A 22,119-nucleotide genomic window follows, 5' to 3' on the forward strand; every position below is an offset into this window, starting at 1 on the left:
TAAGGATCAGGGCTGAGGTAGAGGGATTTGACTGGTCAGTATATTAAGGGAAGAGGTAAGGATCAGGGCTGAGGTAGAGGGATTTGACTGGTCAGTGTATTAAGGGAAGAGAGGTAAGGATCAGGGCTGAGGTAGAGGGATTTGACTGGTCAGTGTATTAAGGGAAGAGAAGTAAGGATCAGGGCTGAGGTAGAGGGATTTGACTGGTCAGTGTATTAAGGGAAGAGAGGTAAGGATCAGGGCTGAGGTAGAGGGATTTGACTGGTCAGTATATTAAGGAAAGAGAGGTAAGGATCAGGGCTGAGGTAGAGGGATTTGACTGGTCAGTGTATTAAGGGAAGAGGTAAGGAGCAGGGCTGAGGTAGAGGGATTTGACTGGTCAGTGTATTAAGGGAAGAGAGGTAAGGATCAGGGCTGAGGTAGAGGGATTTGACTGGTCAGTATATTAAGGGAAGAGAGGTAAGGATCAGGGCTGAGGTAGAGGGATTTGACTGGTCAGTGTATTAAGGGAAGAGGTAAGGATCAGGGCTGAGGTAGAGGGATTTGACTGGTCAGTATATTAAGGGAAGAGGTAAGGATCAGGGCTGAGGTAGAGGGATTTGACTGGTCAGTGTATTAAGGGAAGAGAAGTAAGGATCAGGGCTGAGGTAGAGGGATTTGACTGGTCAGTGTATTAAGGGAAGAGGTAAGGATCAGGGCTGAGGTAGAGGGATTTGACTGGTCAGTATATTAAGGAAAGAGAGGTAAGGATCAGGGCTGAGGTAGAGGGATTTGACTGGTCAGTGTATTAAGGGAAGAGAGGTAAGGATCAGGGCTGAGGTAGAGGGATTTGACTGGTCAGTGTATTAAGGGAAGAGAGGTAAGGATCAGGGCTGAGGTAGAGGGATTTGACTGGTCAGTATATTAAGGGAAGAGGTAAGGATCAGGGCTGAGGTAGAGGGATTTGACTGGTCAGTATATTAAGGGAAGAGGTAAGGATCAGGGCTGAGGTAGAGGGATTTGACTGGTCAGTATATTAAGGGAAGAGGTAAGGATCAGGGCTGAGGTAGAGGGATTTGACTGGTCAGTGTATTAAGGGAAGAGAGGTAAGGATCAGGGCTGAGGTAGAGGGATTTGACTGGTCAGTGTATTAAGGGAAGAGGTAAGGATCAGGGCTGAGGTAGAGGGATTTGACTGGTCAGTATATTAAGGAAAGAGGTAAGGATCAGGGCTGAGGTAGAGGGATTTGACTGGTCAGTGTATTAAGGGAAGAGGTAAGGATCAGGGCTGAGGTAGAGGGATTTGACTGGTCAGTGTATTAAGGGAAGAGAAGTAAGGATCAGGGCTGAGGTAGAGGGATTTGACTGGTCAGTGTATTAAGGGAAGAGAAGTAAGGATCAGGGCTGAGGTAGAGGGATTTGACTGGTCAGTGTATTAAGGGAAGAGGTAAGGATCAGGGCTGAGGTAGAGGGATTTGACTGGTCAGTGTATTAAGGGAAGAGGTAAGGATCAGGGCTGAGGTAGAGGGATTTGACTGGTCAGTATATTAAGGGAAGAGAGGTAAGGATCAGGGCTGAGGTAGAGGGATTTGACTGGTCAGTATATTAAGGGAAGAGGTAAGGATCAGGGCTGAGGTAGAGGGATTTGACTGGTCAGTATATTAAGGGAAGAGGTAAGGATCAGGGCTGAGGTAGAGGGATTTGACTGGTCAGTATATTAAGGGAAGAGGTAAGGAGCAGGGCTGAGGTAGAGGGATTTGACTGGTCAGTGTATTAAGGGAAGAGAAGTAAGGATCAGGGCTGAGGTAGAGGGATTTGACTGGTCAGTGTATTAAGGGAAGAGGTAAGGATCAGGGCTGAGGTAGAGGGATTTGACTGGTCAGTATATTAAGGAAAGAGAGGTAAGGATCAGGGCTGAGGTAGAGGGATTTGACTGGTCAGTGTATTAAGGGAAGAGGTAAGGAGCAGGGCTGAGGTAGAGGGATTTGACTGGTCAGTATATTAAGGGAAGAGGTAAGGATCAGGGCTGAGGTAGAGGGATTTGACTGGTCAGTATATTAAGGGAAGAGGTAAGGATCAGGGCTGAGGTAGAGGGATTTGACTGGTCAGTGTATTAAGGGAAGAGAGGTAAGGATCAGGGCTGAGGTAGAGGGATTTGACTGGTCAGTGTATTAAGGGAAGAGGTAAGGATCAGGGCTGAGGTAGAGGGATTTGACTGGTCAGTATATTAAGGGAAGAGGTAAGGATCAGGGCTGAGGTAGAGGGATTTGACTGGTCAGTGTATTAAGGGAAGAGAGGTAAGGATCAGGGCTGAGGTAGAGGGATTTGACTGGTCAGTGTATTAAGGGAAGAGGTAAGGATCAGGGCTGAGGTAGAGGGATTTGACTGGTCAGTGTATTAAGGGAAGAGGTAAGGAGCAGGGCTGAGGTAGAGGGATTTGACTGGTCAGTATATTAAGGGAAGAGAGGTAAGGATCAGGGCTGAGGTAGAGGGATTTGACTGGTCAGTATATTAAGGGAAGAGGTAAGGATCAGGGCTGAGGTAGAGGGATTTGACTGGTCAGTATATTAAGGGAAGAGGTAAGGATCAGGGCTGAGGTAGAGGGATTTGACTGGTCAGTATATTAAGGGAAGAGGTAAGGAGCAGGGCTGAGGTAGAGGGATTTGACTGGTCAGTATATTAAGGGAACAGGTAAGGATCAGGGCTGAGGTAGAGGGATTTGACTGGTCAGTATATTAAGGGAAGAGGTAAGGATCAGGGCTGAGGTAGAGGGATTTGACTGGTCAGTGTATTAAGGGAAGAGAGGTAAGGATCAGGGCTGAGGTAGAGGGATTTGACTGGTCAGTGTATTAAGGGAAGAGGTAAGGATCAGGGCTGAGGTAGAGGGATTTGACTGGTCAGTGTATTAAGGGAAGAGGTAAGGAGCAGGGCTGAGGTAGAGGGATTTGACTGGTCAGTATATTAAGGGAAGAGAGGTAAGGATCAGGGCTGAGGTAGAGGGATTTGACTGGTCAGTATATTAAGGGAAGAGGTAAGGATCAGGGCTGAGGTAGAGGGATTTGACTGGTCAGTATATTAAGGGAAGAGGTAAGGATCAGGGCTGAGGTAGAGGGATTTGACTGGTCAGTATATTAAGGGAAGAGGTAAGGAGCAGGGCTGAGGTAGAGGGATTTGACTGGTCAGTATATTAAGGGAACAGGTAAGGATCAGGGCTGAGGTAGAGGGATTTGACTGGTCAGTATATTAAGGGAAGAGGTAAGGATCAGGGCTGAGGTAGAGGGATTTGACTGGTCAGTGTATTAAGGGAAGAGAGGTAAGGATCAGGGCTGAGGTAGAGGGATTTGACTGGTCAGTATATTAAGGGAAGAGGTAAGGATCAGGGCTGAGGTAGAGGGATTTGACTGGTCAGTATATTAAGGGAAGAGAGGTAAGGATCAGGGCTGAGGTAGAGGGATTTGACTGGTCAGTGTATTAAGGGAAGAGAGGTAAGGATCAGGGCTGAGGTAGAGGGATTTGACTGGTCAGTGTATTAAGGGAAGAGAGGTAAGGATCAGGGCTGAGGTAGAGGGATTTGACTGGTCAGTGTATTAAGGGAAGAGGTAAGGATCAGGGCTGAGGTAGAGGGATTTGACTGGTCAGTGTATTAAGGAAAGAGAGGTAAGGATCAGGGCTGAGGTAGAGGGATTTGACTGGTCAGTATATTAAGGGAAGAGAGGTAAGGATCAGGGCTGAGGTAGAGGGATTTGACTGGTCAGTGTATTAAGGGAAGAGGTAAGGATCAGGGCTGAGGTAGAGGGATTTCACTGGTCAGTATATTAAGGAAAGAGAGGTAAGGATCAGGGCTGAGGTAGAGGGATTTGACTGGTCAGTGTATTAAGGGAAGAGAGGTAAGGATCAGGGCTGAGGTAGAGGGATTTGACTGGTCAGTGTATTAAGGGAACAGGTAAGGATCAGGGCTGAGGTAGAGGGATTTGACTGGTCAGTGTATTAAGGGAAGAGAGGTAAGGATCAGGGCTGAGGTAGAGGGATTTGACTGGTCAGTGTATTAAGGGAAAGTTTTACCGTCTAAGTCGCTTTCGAAGGTCTCTGCCGTGCTCCACTCTGTGGCGGGCCCTGAGCCGTTCACTGTGATGGCTGACACTCTGAACGTGTACTCTGTCCCCCGCTCCAGACCTGACCACAACAACACACAGATAGAAAATCAGTCAAGAAGAGTCAGACAGGAAACCCAGTTCCATTCCTCCCTCTTCTACCCAAAGTGCACCCTCGTCTTGTTCACTCCCCCCCCAATCAAGTGCTTTTAAATGTTTGAGGCGAAGTGAACAAGTAGTGCGGCCTTTTGACAGGCAGACCAAGAAATGGAATTGGGTTTGTGTGCAGAATCAGCCATAGGCTAGGTCCATCAGTTTCTGCAGTTAGAAAACTGTCCCCAAACTTTCCTTCCAGTGTGCTTCTTAAAGGATGTTACTAGCAGTGCATCCCTCACTCCACCACTCAATCGAGCTGGGCATGCAGACACTAAATATTTGAAGCCATAATATTTCAAGTGGAAGTCCAATATTTCTCTGCTTGAGTGAAGGGAAAATCTATAACTCTGTCAGGGGTGGGATCAAGAGAGAGCTCGTCTTCGTGGCGCAATTAACATTTTCCTCTTTCCAATCCAATGGGTTTGATAGAGATGAACGTTCTGCCATTGATCACGACGCGTCTGTGGGGGAATTTACACATCAGCAGTTTGAATGTAGCCCAAGCAAGCCGTTCCCGATAGAAAACTCAAATCTGAGAAGAAAGACCACGTACTCTTCACTCCTGGAGGTGTGTGTAGAGCTGGATTCCTGCTTGGCCCACCATCCTAGCCACATTTCTGGGTAGGCTATATCACCGCCACGGGCGTGTTATTGAAATTCAAAGTCGTGGGAACCGCCCGCTGTCTTTAAAGAACATGTAGCCGCGCTAACTGGTGCAAACATTTTCTTAAGAGTCGGATTGGACTTATCTGTTTGGACGCTAAATGCTAATCATGTCGTCTCTCCCTTCACTACTACGGGCTGTCCCTGAGGCAGACTGCTAAAAACCACCCAGACACTCCAGGCCTCCAAGGCTCTAGAAAGAAAATCTCCAGCTTAAATGCCTTTAAACCAACAAACACCCCCATTGCACCCCAAATATAATCGGGTTTGACTTTCAAGTGTGTATTCTCTTTGATGCTGCACCACACAGCGTGAGACGGGCCAGAAAAGTTGCTGAGATGACATGTAATATTCATTGCCGTCGCTACGGTCTCTGGTGATATCTATTGTACTACAGTAACAGTATAATATCAGTTTGGATGTGAGATGAGATGTTGAGAACAGGTGACTGTCTGAAGTAACACAGACGATGAAGGAAAATGATGATTCCTAACAACATGCCAGACAAAAGGCTCAGATGAAAAGCGCTCCAGTGATACAATATCTGGTCCTAAGGGACAACAGTATTCAACTTAGAGACTTCCAATTGGCTCCAAAAGCTAAACTAGCAGCAGTAGCCACAGAACCGTCGGCCTATCTGAAAACAAGACTTGTTTTAGTACATGCTAATCACTAATCACATGACTTCCCATGGAAGATACTGCATGTGCATGACTACTTCAACTCCACAATGAGTCATGTGATGAGTACGTGATGAGTATGTGATTTGGTATTATAGGAGAGCTTACCGTCAATGAGTTGGAAGAGCTGGGTGCCTCCCGTGGTTTCTGCCGCCTCGCTCTTCCGCGTTCCTTTCCGGTAACGGATCTTATACCCAGTGATCTCGCCGTTCTGGGCGCCTGGTGGCGGGGGCTGCCACCGGACCATGATGCTCTGGGTAGGGGGGTGGAACGACACACAGTGAGTACATAGACTAAGACACGGGGGGTTACAGTTTCTACTGCTGAACCACAGGGAAATGGTCATATTCACAGAAAACTGACCCTTTGTTTTCAATGTCAACTTTTTCCATTCACAAATGTCATTTCACTTCCTGAATTGCAATGCAATCGAGCCCAACCCAAGGACAATACTGAATAATCTCTAGCTACTACCATTGACTTTAGAGGTGGAATGACAACCCCAGGACTTTGCAGATAAAATCACACCAAGGCAATGAGTGGGTGGTTATGGCAATACACACCATTGGTGTCCAGTAACACCACTCGTTGTGACATTGACGTCACAGGGCTAACCTGACCAAGGCTGGTGGAAGGTCAAAAGGCGACATTACACCTGCCTCACAAAGCCTTACACCAGTCTCACAAAGCCTTGCACCAGTCTTACACCAGTCTCACAAAGCCTTGCACCAGTCTTACACCAGTCTCACAAAGCCTTGCACCAGTCTTATACCAGTCTCACAAAGCCTTGCACCAGTCTTATACCAGTCTCACAAAGCCTTGCACCAGTCTTATACCAGTCTCACAAAGCCTTGCACCAGTCTTATACCAGTCTCACAAAGCCTTGCACCGGCCTTAAAGCAGACGGATGTTAGGAGGATAATGTAGTGGTGAAGGAGAAGAGTACAGGCTGTCTGTTGGAGAAAGGAGGAAATAAAGACATGAATAATAAATAAAGAGTGGAGGAGAGGAGCCCTGGTGAGAGGAGTGGCTCCCAGCGAGAGAGAGAGAGGGAGAGAAAGCGCGATGGATTCAGGTCCTTAGCTGCGAGCCCTGCAGTGCACTGTGGGATGGTGTGGAGGGAGGGAGGAGAGATACTATAGAGTGTGTGTGTGTGTAGGAACCGGTGGGGGGAACTCAGCGTGAGAGAGGAGTTAATTAACACTAACCCACTGTCGCTCACACACACACGCACAAAAACGCACACAGGCGCACCAACATTAACACACATCCGTGAGTTGGGGGAACAGTACGAATGAAATCTGTGCTAAGTGTGTTCAATTAGTTTATTTCCATTTTCTTATAGTGCGTTCTGATTTCAGCGACATTCTTTCCCCTCACCCCTTCCCCCCTTCTCTAAAATATAAGTTAAATTGAGGGGGGGCGGGGGGTTTGTGGTTCACATGTTGAGACTACACTTCCCCTTGTATGTTAGTTTACACCCCTCAGGCCTGGCTGGCTGACACGGCCCACAGGACAGAGCAAATTAAACAATTAAAATGAGAAATTGCATTTTGTGTTTTAATCTAATTAGAAATGTTTTTTATAATGATATTCATAATGTATTCATCCATATAAGGCCATTCATTACTGGGTATCAAACAGTAACATACAGTACAAGTCTGACAAAGAAAGAATAAAGAAAAACCTGATCTGATTGACCAGTAAATAGAACAAATAAGGTCACAAACCAGTTCTAGATGCAAGTCAGACTGAATCCATTTCTAAATACGTGGTACTAAATAAACCCCGCCCATCTCTATAGTATTACTAAATACACCCCGCCCATCTCTATAGTATTACTAAATAAACCCCGCCCATTTCTATAGTATTACTAAATAAACCCCGCCCATCTCTATAGTATTACTAAATAAACCCCGCCCATCTCTATAGTATTACTAAATACACCCCGCCCATCTCTATAGTATTACTAAATACACCCCGCCCATCTCTATAGTATTACTAAATACACCCCGCCCATCTCTATAGTATTACTAAATACACCCCGCCCATCTCTATAGTGTTACTAAATACACCCCGCCCATCTCTATAGTGTTACTAAATACACCCCGCCCATCTCTATAGTGTTACTAAATACACCCCGCCCATCTCTATAGTATTACTAAATACACCCCGCCCATCTCTATAGTATTACTAAATACACCCCGCCCATCTCTATAGTATTACTAAATATACCCCGCCCATCTCTATAGTATTACTAAATACACCCCGCCCATCTCTATAGTATTACTAAATACACCCCGCCCATCTCTATAGTATTACTAAATAAACCCCGCCCATCTCTATAGTGTTACTAAATACACCCCGCCCATCTCTATAGTGTTACTAAATACACCCCGCCCATCTCTATAGTGTTACTAAATACACCCCGCCCATCTCTATAGTGTGACTAAATACACCCCGCCCATCTCTATAGTGTGACTAAATAAACCCCGCCCATCTCTATAGTATTACTAAATAAACCCCGCCCATCTCTATAGTGTGACTAAATATACCCCGCCCATCTCTATAGTGTTACTAAATACACCCCGCCCATCTCTATAGTATTACTAAATACACCGCCCATCTCTATAGTGTGACTAAATATACCCCGCCCATCTCTATAGTATTACTAAATACACCGCCCATCTCTATAGTGGTACTAAATACACCCCACATCTCTATAGTGTGACTAAATAAACCCCGCCCATCTCTATAGTGGTACTAAATACACCACGCCCATCTCTATAGTGTGACTAAATATACCACGCCCATCTCTATAGTGTTAAATACACCACGCCCATCTCTATAGTGTGACTAAATACACCCCGCCCATCTCTATAGTGTTACTAAATAACCCCCGCCCATCTCTACAGTGGTACTAAAAACACCCCCCATCTCTATAGTGGTACTAAATACACCCCACATCTCTATAGTGTGACTAAATAAACCCCGCCCATCTCTATAGTGGTACTAAATACACCGCCCATCTCTATAGTGTGACTAAATAAACCCCGCCCATCTCTATAGTGTTACTAAATACACCCCGCCCATCTCTATAGTGTTACTAAATACACCACGCCCATCTCTATAGTGGTACTAAATAAACCCCGCCCATCTCTATAGTGGTACTAAATACACCCCGCCCATCTCTATAGTGTTACTAAATAACCCCCGCCCATCTCTACAGTGGTACTAAAAACACCCCCCATCTCTACAGTGGTACTAAATACACCCCCCATCTCTATAGTGGTACTAAATACACCCCACATCTCTATAGTGGTACTAAATACACCCCACATCTCTATAGTGGTACTAAATACACCCCGCCCATCTCTACAGTGGTACTAAAAACACCCCCCATCTCTATAGTGGTACTAAATACACCCCCCGTCTCTATAGTGGTACTAAATACACCCCCCATCTCTATAGTGGTACTAAATACACCCCCCCATCTCTATAGTGGTACTAAATACCCCCCCATCTCTATAGTGGTACTAAATACACCCCACATCTCTATAGTGGTACTAAATACACCCCCCATCTCTATAGTGGTACTAAATACACCGGCCATCTTTATACTGGTACTAAGAGATATTTACAACTAGCAACATATAAACCTTTAAAGGAGGAGGCAAGTTAGAGGTTGATTTTGCTACTATAGCCAGTGTAAAGGACGCCACGCTGCTTGCTTAGCGAGTACCACTTCCTCCTGATTGGGCTCATGTCGAGGCTCCAACCCAGGACCTCTGCCTTGCTAGCACACGTGACCACCCTCCTGAAGCGTCTTACCAGTTGGCGACACGGGAAAACCTAGCTATTGGCTGGCTTCAGTGGGGACACTTCAGGCTGAGGAGGAAGTTTAATATCTCCATGTGCTGCAGCAGCAAGAGGTCCTGATTCCTGACTCATTCACAAACGGACACAAGTAAGCTGGATAGAAAGCCTTCCTGTGGGAGATGAGCCTCTAGATGGGTGAGGCTGTAAGAGTTGAACAGGAGGTGTGATAGAGAGAGAGACAAAAGCCTTCAGACAGGCCCAGTCTCCAGCCGCTTGCTGGGTGGATCGATACAGGATTCAAGCACAACGTAAGCAGTCTGAGTATGAGCTGAGCCCACTGACAAGAGCTAATGGCATGGAAAACAGGGTTAGGCCCACAGCTATCACATCACCTGAGAGGTAGGGAGAGTGTCTGTGTGCTAAAGAGAAGTGCCTGACTAGTGCTTACCTTTGAGTTGTGAACTTCCACAGTGAGGTTTTGAGGAGGGGCACTGGGAACTGTAGGGGTAAAAACAAGGTGTTTTACTCTTTAGAACTCAAGAGAGATCACCTCAACACACCAGGTCTTTAACCTCTTCCTCTTCTAAAGGAGCCCGTTGTGATCTACCCATTTCTCCTATGAGAGAGGAAGAGTTCCGCTCCTTCATCTGTCCCCTGCTTACCATCAGAGAGGGTGGTGACGGGGATGTCTCCTGTGGACACTCCCGGGCCGTGCTTGTTGAAGGCCACCACTCTGATGCTGTACTCTGTGAACTTCTTCAGACCCATCAAGGTGTAGGACAGAGCTCCAGCATCTATGTCCTGAGAGGTTGAAAAGAGACGTGGTACACAAAGTTAAGTAGTGCTTCTATAGATTTATTTTGTACTTTTCCTTGTTTTGTACTACTACTACCACCATCACCACTACTACTACTACCACCATCACCACTACTACCATCACCACTACTACCATCACCACTACTACCGCTACAACTACTACCACTATCACTATCACCACTACCACCATCACCACCATCACCACTACCACTATCACCACTACCACTATCACCACTACCACTATCACCACTACCACTATCACCACTACCACTATCACCACTACCTGGTCCCGTGTAGCTCAGTTGGTAGAGCATGGTGTTTGCAACGCCAGGGTTGTGGGTTCGATTCCCACGGGGGACCAGTATGCGGAAAAAATGTATGAAATGTATGTATTCACGACTGTAAGTCGCTCTGGATAAGAGCGTCTGCTAAATGCCTAAAATGTAAAATGTACCACTACTACTTCTACAACTATCACCACCACTACTACTACTATCACCACTACCACTATCACCACCACTTCTACTACCACTACTACTATCACCCCTACCACTATCACCACCAATACTACTACTACCACCACCACTTCTACTATCACCCCTACCACTATCACCACCAATACTACTACCACCACTACCACAATTACCACTACTAATAGTATCACAATCACCACAACTACTACCACAACAACTAGTACTACTATCACCACTACTACTATCACCACCAATACCACTACTACTACTACTACCACAACAACTACTACTACTATCACCACCACTACTACTATCACCACCACCATCACCACTACTACCACCACCACAACTAGTACTACTATCACCACTAGTACTACTACTACTATCACCACCACAACTAGTACTACTATCACCACCACAACTAGTACTACTATCACCACCACAACTAGTACTACCACCACCACCACCACTACTACTATCACCACTACTACTACTACTACTATCACCCCCACTACTACTACTATCACTACTACTACTATCACCACCACTACTACTACTACCACCATCACCACCACTCGTACTACTACCACCACCACAACTAGCACTACTATCACCACCACAACTAGTACTACTACCACTACCACTACTACTACTACTATCACCACCACCACAACTAGTACTACTATCACTACTACCACCACCACTAGTACTACCACCACCACCACTAGTACTACCACCACCACCACCACCACTACTACTACTACTATCATCACCACTACTACTACTACTACTACTACTACTACCACCACTACTACTATCACCACTACTACTATCACCACTACTACTACTATCACCACTACTACTACTATCACCACTACTACTACTACTACTACTATCACCACTACTACAACTAGTACTACTATCACCACTGCTACTACTATCACCACTACTACTACTACTACCACCACCACTATCACCACCACAACTACAACTATCACCACTACTACTACTACCACCACAACTAGTACTACCACAACTAGTACTACAAACATCACCACTAGTACTACTACTACCACCACCACCACCACCACCACCACCACTACTACTACTACTCCACCACTAATACTAATACCACAACAACTAGTACTACTATCACCACTACCACTGCTACTACTACTATCACCCCTGCTACTACTATCACCACTACCACCACCACCAGTACTACTATCAATACCACCACCACCACCACCACCACTACTACTATCACTACCACCACTACTACCACCACCACCACTAGTACTACTATCACCACTACTACTACTACTACCACCACCACAACTAGTACTACTATCACCACCACAACTAGAACTACTATCACCACCACAACTAGTACTACTATCACCACTACTGCTACTACCACCACCGCTAACACCACTACTAACACCACCATCGCTACCACTACCATCGCTACCACCACCACTACCACCACCACCCCTACTACCACCATCACCACCATTATTACTGTCACCACCACTATCATTATTATTACTACTACTACCATTACTACCACTATCACAATCACCACCACTACTACTATCATCACCACCACTACTACCACCACTACTACTACTACCACCACCACCACCACCACCACCACCGCTGCCACAACCACTACAGCTGCTACTGCCACACACATAACCCCCCGCACCCGCATAAACCCACTCACCCACCATATCTAAAAATAAGCTAATTTTCATTCAGCCCTTTTGTATACTGTATAGTGACACTAACCAAGTCTCCATCCACCTTTTCATGCAGTAAAGTACATGTTAGATACAAAATGTCACGACAGCCCTGATGGAAAGAGCTAATTTGTCGTTAAACTTTCCAAATGTCCAGAAAACAAAATTCGCTAGACAAGGTGGGATCTTTTTGTGTCAGTAAAATTAATTATGCGCGAAATGCTGGTGGAAACACCTTTATGCGCAAATATTGATATAATACCAATCACATGACATGGAGAGGATCTGTGTCTGCACTACGTACTCTCACTACTGGTGTCCCCAAGGGCTCGGTTCTTGGCCCTCTTCTCTCTATAGACCAAGTCACTCGGCTCCGTCATATCCTCACATGGTCTCTCCCACCATTGCCATGCGGATGACAACTACTTTTCTGCTTCCTCCCTTCTGACACCTACACTACCGTTCAAAAGTTTGGGGGTCACTTAGAAATGTCCTTGTTTTGTCAGTCAAAATCACATCAAATTGATGAGAAATAGTGTCGACTAGTGATGCACCGATGAGACACTTTTGGCCGATACGATACTGATATTTTCCTTGCCAAAAAAACCCAATACCGATAAGCATTCTAGTACAGTTAAATAGTTAACACACACACACACACGGACGCAGCGGTCCAAGGCACTACATCTCAGTGCAAGAGGCGTCACTACAGTCCCTGATTCGAATCCAGGGTGTATCACATCGGGCCGTGATTGGGAGTCCTATCGGGCAGCGCACAATTGGCCCAGCATCGTCCGGGCAATTATTGTAAATAAGAATTTGTTCTTAACTGACTTGCCTAGTTAAATAAAGGTTACACACACACACACACACACACCAAAAAGTTATTTTGTTGGCATTTATGCATGTCCCATTACCAGTAAAACATATTCAAAACCGATTTCTTTCACTTACTTGCTGTGCTGTTTCATTGTTCATTTGTTCAGTCGTTTAATTTTCAACGAAGATTTCTATGGAAGGCCGTTTGGGTCTTTGCGTATCAAAAAGATATACAGGTAAAATAACACTATTAGACATGTCAAATAACATGAATCTGTTTCAATAGCTATAGTTAGCTAGCTACCATATAAAACAACTAATTTATAAGACAGTTCTTATTTCATTAATGGTGGTCGGACCCATCTATGTGAAGCTAGCCACAATAAGGATTAGCCACAATAGTGGACTTTGCGATTATCCTTTAAAATAGATAGGCATAATAGGCATAACTCTACTATTTGTATTCATTTGCATCACTGTCAATGACATACTTTTATTTTGAAGGCAAACCGCAAATTCCACTATTGTGCCTATGTAACAGTGTAGGTTCCGTCCCTCTCTTCGCCCCAACCTGGGCTGGAACCAGGGATCCTTGCACACATCAACAACTGACACCCACGAAGCATCGTTACCCATCGCGCCACAAAAGCCGCGGCCCTTGCAACGCAAGGGGAAACCCTACTTCAAGTCTCAGAGCGAGTGACATCACTGATTGAAACGCTATTAGCGCGCACCACCGCTAACTAACTAGCCATTTCACATCGGTTACACTTAATCCTTATTGTGGCTAGCTTCACAACACATAACCTGGTCAGGTCGAGCCTCACTAGCCAGATGAAGCTAGCTGGCTGCTTATAACGTTAGCTTTGGGCAACAGGGTTAAGTAGCTGGCTAGCTATTTATTTTCATGAACTGAAGTTCAATTTCAATAGGCGAACAACAAGTGGCAACCTAGCTAGTACGTACTCACAAGGATTCCTAAATCATTGCTAAGAATAATGAAAATGACTGCAGTTCTCAGGCTGGTTGTATTGGTGCTAGCTAGGTACCAAGCTAAAGCTAGCAACCCCAGAAGTTGCGGTCGAACAAATGATGCTTTATTACTAACGCGGTATTGTAAACACATCGTTCGTGGCCAATGTTTGCTTGTTTGCAGACTTTTTAGTACAGCTTTGACAGTGCTACTGTATATTTTTTGACACGCAAAGACCCAAACGGCGTTCCATAGTATGTCGTGAAGCTAATAGTGACGCTATAACTGTGTAACTCCGGTAGGGCAAAATCTGAAAAATAGCGCACTTGGTAGTGTGTACCGGTGCTCGACCAGTCGGCGAAAGCTAACATCACCCACGACAGAGAACGGTTGATTGTCAAGGGCAAAGAATTCCATTATATTGGCTTTAATGGATTTCGCCTTTGAGTTTTCTCATTGAAATGTTCTTACTTTTTCAAATGACTTGTTGACTGCTCGATCCACACAGCAGAGATTGTGGGCTAGTTTAGCCTGTTAGGGATAGGGGGCAGTATTTACACGGCCGGATAAAAAAACGTACCCGATTTAATCAGGTTATTACTACTGCCCAGAAACTAGAATATGCATATAATTATTGGCTTTGGATAGAAAACCCCCTAAAGTTTCTAAAACTGTTTGAATGGTGTCTGTGAGAATAACAGAACTCATATGGCAGGCAAAAACTTGAGAAGATTCCTTACAGGAAGTGGCCTGTCTGACAATTTCTTGGGCTTCTTGGCTCTCTTTATTGAAAACTGAGGATCTTTGCTGTAACGTGACACTTCCTACAGCTCCCATAGGCTCTCAGAACCCGGGAAAAAGCTGAATGATGCCTTTGCAGGCCCTGGCTGAAAAACATTAGCGTATTTGGATGGTGGTCGATCAGAGTACTATGAGACTGAGGCGACCCCATGTTTTTATTTTCTCTGTCTTTGAACTAAAACACGGTTTCCCGGTCGGAATATTATTGCTTTTACGAGAAAAATGGCATAAAAATTGATTTTAAACAGCGGTTGACATGCTTCGAAGTACGGTAATGGAATATTTCGAATTTTTTTGTCACGAAACGCGTCGGGCGCGTCACCCTTATTTACCCTTCGGATAGTGTCTTGAACGCACGAACAAAACAGAGGATATTTGAACATAACTATGGATTATTTTGAACCAAACCAACATTTGTAATTGAAGTAGAAGTCCTGGGAGTGCATTCTGACGAAGAACAGCAAAGGTAATAACATTTTTCTTATAGTAAATCTGACTTTGGTGAGGGCTAAACTTGGTGGGTGTCTAAATAGCTAGCCCGTGATGGCTGGGCTATCTACTCAGAATATTGCAAAATGTGCTTTCACCGAAAAGCTATTTTAAAATCGGACATAGCGAGTGCATAGAGGAGTTCTGTATCTATAATTCTTAAAATAATTATGTTTTTTGTGAACGTTTATCGTGAGTAATTTAGTAAATTCACCGGAAGTTTGCGGTGGGTATGCTAGTTCTGAACGTCACATGCTAATGTAAAAAGCTGGTTTTTGATATAAATATGAACTTGATTGAACAAAACATGCATGTATTGTATAACATAATGTCCTAGGATTGTCATCTGATGAAGATCATCAAAGTTTAGTGCTGCATTTAGCTGTGGTTTGGGTTTATGTGACATATGCTAGCTTGAAAAATGGGTGTCTGATTATTTCTGGCTGGGTACTCTGCTGACAATCTAATGTTTTGCTTTCGTTGTAAAGCCTTTTTGAAATCGGACAGTGTGGTTAGATTAACGAGAGTCTTGTCTTTAAAATGCTGTAAAATAGTCATATGTTTGAGAAATTGAAGTAATAGCATTTCTAAGGTATTTGAATAACGCGCCACGGGATTACACTTTCGTCCCACCTACCCTAGAGAGGTTAGGAATGCTATGTTGCACTTATAGCGCAAAATGTTACGTGGCACCATTACGTCATGTGCCTTCGTTAAATAGGTATGCACGTCAACTTTGACATCAGTTTTGTACATCGGGTGTTAAACTAGACATAGGCCGATACCGATGTTGGCGTTTTTAGCTAATATCGGCCGATTACGATATGTTCACCGATATATCGTGCATCCCTAGTGTAGACATTGTTAAATTAATGTTGTAAATGACTATTGCAGCTGGAAACGGCTGATTTTTAATGGAATATCTACATAGGTGTACAGAGGCCCATTATCAGAAACTCCTGTGTTCCAATGGCAGGTTGTGTTAGCTAATCCAAGTTTATCATTTTAAAAAGGCTAATTGATCATTTGAAAACCCTTTTGAAATTATGTTAGCACAGCTAAAAACTTGTGCTGATTAAAGCAGCAATAAAACTGGCCTTCTTTAGACTAGTTGAGTATCCGGAGCATCAGCATTTGTGGGTTCGAGTACAGGCTCAAAATGTCCAGAAACAAAGGACTTGCTTCTGAAACTCATCAGTCTATTCTTGTTCTGAGAAATTAAGGCTATTCCATGTGAGAAATTGCCAAGAAACTGAAGATCTCGTACAAAGCTGTGTACTGCTCCCTTCACAGAACAGTGCAAACTGGCTCTAACCAGAATAGAAAGAGTGGGAGGCACCACTGAGCAAGAGGACAAGTACATTAGAGTGTCTAGTTTGAAAAAACAGACGCCTCACAAGTCCTCAACTGGCAGCTTCATTAAATAGTACCCACAAAACACCAGTCTCAATGTCAACAGTGAAGAGGCGACTCTGGGATGCTGGCCTTCTAGGCAAAGTTGTAAAGAAAAAGCCATCTCTCAGACTGGCCAATAAAAAGAAAAGATGAAAATGGGCATAAGAACACAGACACTGGACAGAGGAACTCTGCCTTCAAGGCCAGTGTCTGTTCTTAATCTTTTCTTTTATGATGAACTTCACAGGGTGGTGAAAGCGCACGGTGATGAGCTTCATGCTCCTTTCCAATAAATATCAAGGGTCTAATTCTGATGACAATGTTCTGATGACATGATGATAAAAATAATCTTGCTCTTTTTGTCCATAATAATCTTATCATGTAGGCTATACACACATTGTATCTGCGAGCTGTTGTCTATAGTGCACATGCCAAGACCAGAGTTGGCACATTCACTATATAAAGCAACATTTTTTGTGACAAAACCATCAGTCGTTGGAAATGCGATAGAAACACATTTAACTTTTTAATTTTTTTTTCGGTACATGGGAGTTTAACCGCAAAAGTTATTTTATGGGCACTACGTCACCACGCACAGCCTTTTAACCGCAACAAGTAAATTTGATAGAAACAGTTATCTGGTGTGAAAATGCGCATATTGTTCTGATGCAGATTTTTGAATATTTGCATAAAAATCTGTTGCCAATTGGATGGAAACCTAGCTACTTATTTTAAAGAGCCCCTTCTATTTGGGGACCGCCCTAATCTTCATCCCTGGGTAGTAAAACCACAGTGTCTTAACTGTTCAACTGAAGTCAGGCGCACCATTGTGACAGCTTCCTCCCTGTAGACATGCCACTTCCTGAAGCCTTCCCCGTCTCAATAATTCATCCACTCTAACACCCCGTTAGCTACCCTGTTCTCTGGATTCAACCTTTGTTCCTCTCTTTTCAGATAAAGAGATAGTCTGATCAGCCTCTTCTCTTCCTGTCAGCCTCTCTCTCTCTCCTCTAGGGAGCGAGGGATGGCAGCAGCAACAGCATCATTACTCGTTGTGCTGGCTGACATTTCATCCATTATCATATTAAAGGCTCTTTAATGCCTGGCTGGTTGGGCTGGCAGGGCTGGATGACTCAGGAGGCTGTGCTGCGGTGTGCTGCACTGTGGCCTGCTGGGAGACTGGGGAATAGGGAGGGTGGTGCTGCCAGCTTTCTGATAGAGTGGGAATAGAGCAGAGGCTTTGGAGCTTCGGGGAACAGGAGTTTCAAGGCAGTCTACTGTGCTGTGACAGAGCTGGGACACTTCAATGGGCTATATGGTGCTGATATATCGCTGATGCTAAGCCGGAAAAAGCAACGGTTAATTTCGCTGTTCTGTTTTGCTTGTTTGCAGTCTTGTTGTTACACCATCACAAGACTAATCTCTCTCACAGAATATGATGATCACGATTTCAACATATAGGGCCATCCAACTCCCAACCCATCACACTGGGTCTTACCTGTTCCAGGTCCAGACCCTTCTCCATGTAGTAGACCTTGTAGGTGAGGACGTCGCCGTTGCCAGTGAGGGGCGTGTCCCAGCTGAGGGTGACGGAGGTGGGTGTGGTCGACACAGCCTGGAGGTTGGGGGCGGGGCCAGGAACCTGCACTGGAAACACCAAAGGAGACAGCGGACACTTAGTATGAATCACAAAATAAAAAAGACACAGGAAGGCATTTTCCCCATAAGCCATATCATAAAACCACACTTGCACAAAACCACTCTCATTCAATCACTTGGACACCATTCGGTCCCAATTTGAAAGACTGACATTTTGGAATGTCCCCCTGTTTATTTCTGTAACCGCAAAGCCTGACACACATGCTGTGGTCATTCCCCCACATCATCCCACCAATCCCCCTAGCATGGTAATCCAGTAGGTGAGAGGGGGGAGCGGGGAGAGACAGGGTCATGCTTGGTTTACAGAGGAATTTATTTGAAGTATTAAGTTAATTGGAATTGGTTAGCCGAGAGAGAGCGGCTGGGACTAAACCAAGTGGTTGAGGAGAGAGGGGGGTGTTTCCATTGTTGTTTGCTCTACAGGGACGTGAGTCATTACATTCAATTAACAGCTCTGGTGCCGGCCGGCGTAGCTGTTTAACACGAGACTGTGGTAGCAGGTGTGGAGAGCCACACATCTACTAGAGGATGTAGTCTCTAGAGGGATAACGAAAGGGTCTGAGAAACTGAGCTGTGTGGCAAATGTAATGCACCATTAACCATACCTAGTCCTCAAGAGAGAACTTCTGTGGTGTTGAGGATGTCGTGTGAATGCATGTACACTACCGTTCAAAAGTGTGGGGTCACTTAGAAATGTCCTTGTTATTGAAAGAAAATGCCATTTTTGGTCCATTAAAATAACATCAAATTGATCAGAAATACAGTGTAGAGATTGTTAATGTTGTAACCATCACTCCTGTATTCCAATGGCACATTGTGTTAGCTAATCCAAGTTTGTCATTTTAAAAGGCTAATTGATCATTACAAAACCCTTTTGCAATTATGTTAGCACAGCTGAAAACTGTTGTGCAGATTAAAGAAGCAATATAACTGGCCTTCTTTAGACTAGTTGAGTATCTGGAGCATCAGCATTTGTGGGTCCGATTACAGGCTCAAAATGGCCAGAAACAAAGACCTTTCTTCTGAAACTCGTCAGTCTATTCTTGTTCTAAGAAATGAAGGCTATTACATGCGAGGAATTGTCAAGAAAGTGAAGATCTCGTACAACGCTGTGTGCTACTCCCTTCACAGAACAGCGCAAACTGGCTCTAACCAGAATAGAAAGAGGAGTGGGAGGGCCCAGGGCATAACTGAGCAAGAGGACAAGTACATTAGTGTCTAGTTTGAGAAACAGACACCTCACAAGTCCTCAACTGGCAGCTTCATTAAATAGCACCCACAAAATACCAGTCTCAACGTCAACAGTGAAGACAAGACTAATAAACAATTTTTTTTACATTTTCTTTCAAAAACAAGGACATTTCTAAGTGACCCCAAACTTTTGAATGGTAGAGTATATACAGTACCAGTCAAAAGTTTGAACACACCTACTCATTCAAGGATTTTTCTTTATTTTTACTATTTTCTACATTGTAGAATAATAGTAAAGACCTCAAAACTATGAAATAACACATATGGAATCATGGAGTAACCAAAAAAGTGTTAAACAAATCAAAATACACTGTATATACACACACACACACGGAACAAAAAGCAGTGTTTTAACAGACAGACCATGTTGTTTCTATTTGTAATACAAACTACACCTTTGTCCATCAAACATGGAAAATACTTGAGACCCTAGTTTCACTGACAAATACCCCAATTCTTCTCTAAGTGAAAGGAACATGTACCTTTGCTGTGTGTTAGCTGCAGATATGCCCGGCAGTACACGGAGGCTCTCATTTGTCAGTATATATAGTAGGTGTCTGGTGTGTGTAAACTATATACAGTGAGGGATGCAGTGTGGTTGGTCCAGGTCTGGTACTTGGAATCAGGTCAACAGTTTAAACCTTCATTTATAACCTAGAAGAGATGCTGTCAGACAGACAGACACATTTGTCCCTGGCACTGGCTGCCCCCTTTGCTATCCCCATTGGTAGTTAGGCTCCCGCCGGCACACATTATGGAGTGCCGGGTGCAAAGGACACAGGTAGAGAGGAAGAGACTGACCCAGAAACTGGGCAACGGCTGAGCCGTGATGGCGGGAGAGAGGAGGAGAGATTAATAGGCTGAGCCCTGACGGGGGAGAGAGGAGGAGAGATTAATAGGCTGAGCCCTGACGGGGGAGAGAGGAGGAGAGATTAATAGGCTGAGCCCTGACGGGGGAGAGAGGAGGAGAGATTAATAGGCTGAGCCGTGACGGGGGAGAGAGAAGGAGAGATTAATAGGCTGAGCCCTGACGGGGGAGAGAGGAGGAGAGATTAATAGGCTGAGCCGTGACGGGGGAGAGAGAAGGAGAGATGAATAGGCTGAGCCGTGACGGGGAGAGAGAAGGAGAGATGAATAGGCTGAGCCGTGACGGGGGAGAGAGAAGGAGAGATTAATAGGCTTAGCTGTGACGGGGGAGAGAGGAGAGATGAATAGGCTGAGCCGTGACGGGGGAGAGAGAAGGAGAGATGAATAGGCTGAGCCGTGACGGGGAGAGAGAGGAGAGATGAATAGGCTGAGCCGTGACGGGGAGAGAGAAGGAGAGATGAATAGGCTGAGCCGTGACGGGGGAGAGAGAAGGAGAGATGAATAGGCTGAGCCGTGACGGGGGAGAGAGGAGAGATGAATAGGCTGAGCCGTGACGGGGGAGAGAGAAGGAGAGATGAATAGGCTGAGCCGTGACGGGGGAGAGAGGAGGAGAGATTAATAGGCTGAGCCGTGACGGGGAGAGAGGAGAGATGAATAGGCTGAGCCGTGACGGGGAGAGAGAAGGAGAGATGAATAGGCTGAGCCGTGACGGGGGAGAGAGGAGAGATTAATAGGCTGAGCCGTGACGGGGAGAGAGAAGGAGAGATGAATAGGCTGAGCCGTGACGGGGGAGAGAGGAGAGATGAATAGGCTTAGCTGTGACGGGGAGAGAGGAGGAGAGACGAATAGGCTGAGCCCTGACGGGGGAGAGAGAAGGAGAGATTAATAGGCTGAGCCGTGACGGGGAGAGAGAAGGAGTGATGAATAGGCTGAGCCCTGACGGGGGAGAGAGGAGGAGAGATTAATAGGCTGAGCCGTGACGGGGGAGAGAGGAGAGATGAATAGGCTGAGCCGTGACGGGGGAGAGAGAAGGAGAGATTAATAGGCTTAGCTGTGACGGGGGAGAGAGGAGAGATGAATAGGCTGAGCCGTGACGGGGGAGAGAGGAGAGATTAATAGGCTGAGCTGTGACGGGGGAGAGAGGAGGAGAGATTAATAGGCTGAGCCGTGACGGGGGAGAGAGAGGAGAGATGAATAGGCTGAGCCGTGACGGGGGAGAGAGAAGGAGAGATTAATAGGCTTAGCTGTGACGGGGGAGAGAGGAGAGATGAATAGGCTGAGCCGTGACGGGGGAGAGAGGAGAGATTAATAGGCTGAGCTGTGACGGGGGAGAGAGGAGGAGAGATTAATAGGCTGAGCCGTGACGGGGGAGAGAGAGGAGAGATGAATAGGCTGAGCCGTGACGGGGGAGAGAGAAGGAGAGATGAATAGGCTGAGCCGTGACGAG

At 45.3% G+C, this 22,119-nt stretch overlaps 1 protein-coding gene across 1 annotated transcript in view; it reads right to left on the reverse strand.

The window, feature by feature from the left end:
* The window catches only part of LOC115203507 (neogenin), a gene marked incomplete in the record, with an annotated part of 232,472 nt that overhangs the window by 24,735 nt on the left and 185,618 nt on the right, over nt 1-22,119 (reverse strand). Inside the window, 5 exon segments of the mRNA XM_029768240.1 lie at nt 4,041-4,151; nt 5,677-5,821; nt 9,836-9,885; nt 10,050-10,188; nt 18,394-18,542. Of these exon segments, the coding sequence (XP_029624100.1) occupies nt 4,041-4,151; nt 5,677-5,821; nt 9,836-9,885; nt 10,050-10,188; nt 18,394-18,542 (594 nt within the window).

Source organism: Salmo trutta, chromosome 12 (assembly GCF_901001165.1).
Source record: "Salmo trutta chromosome 12, fSalTru1.1, whole genome shotgun sequence".
NCBI lineage: Eukaryota > Metazoa > Chordata > Actinopteri > Salmoniformes > Salmonidae > Salmo > Salmo trutta.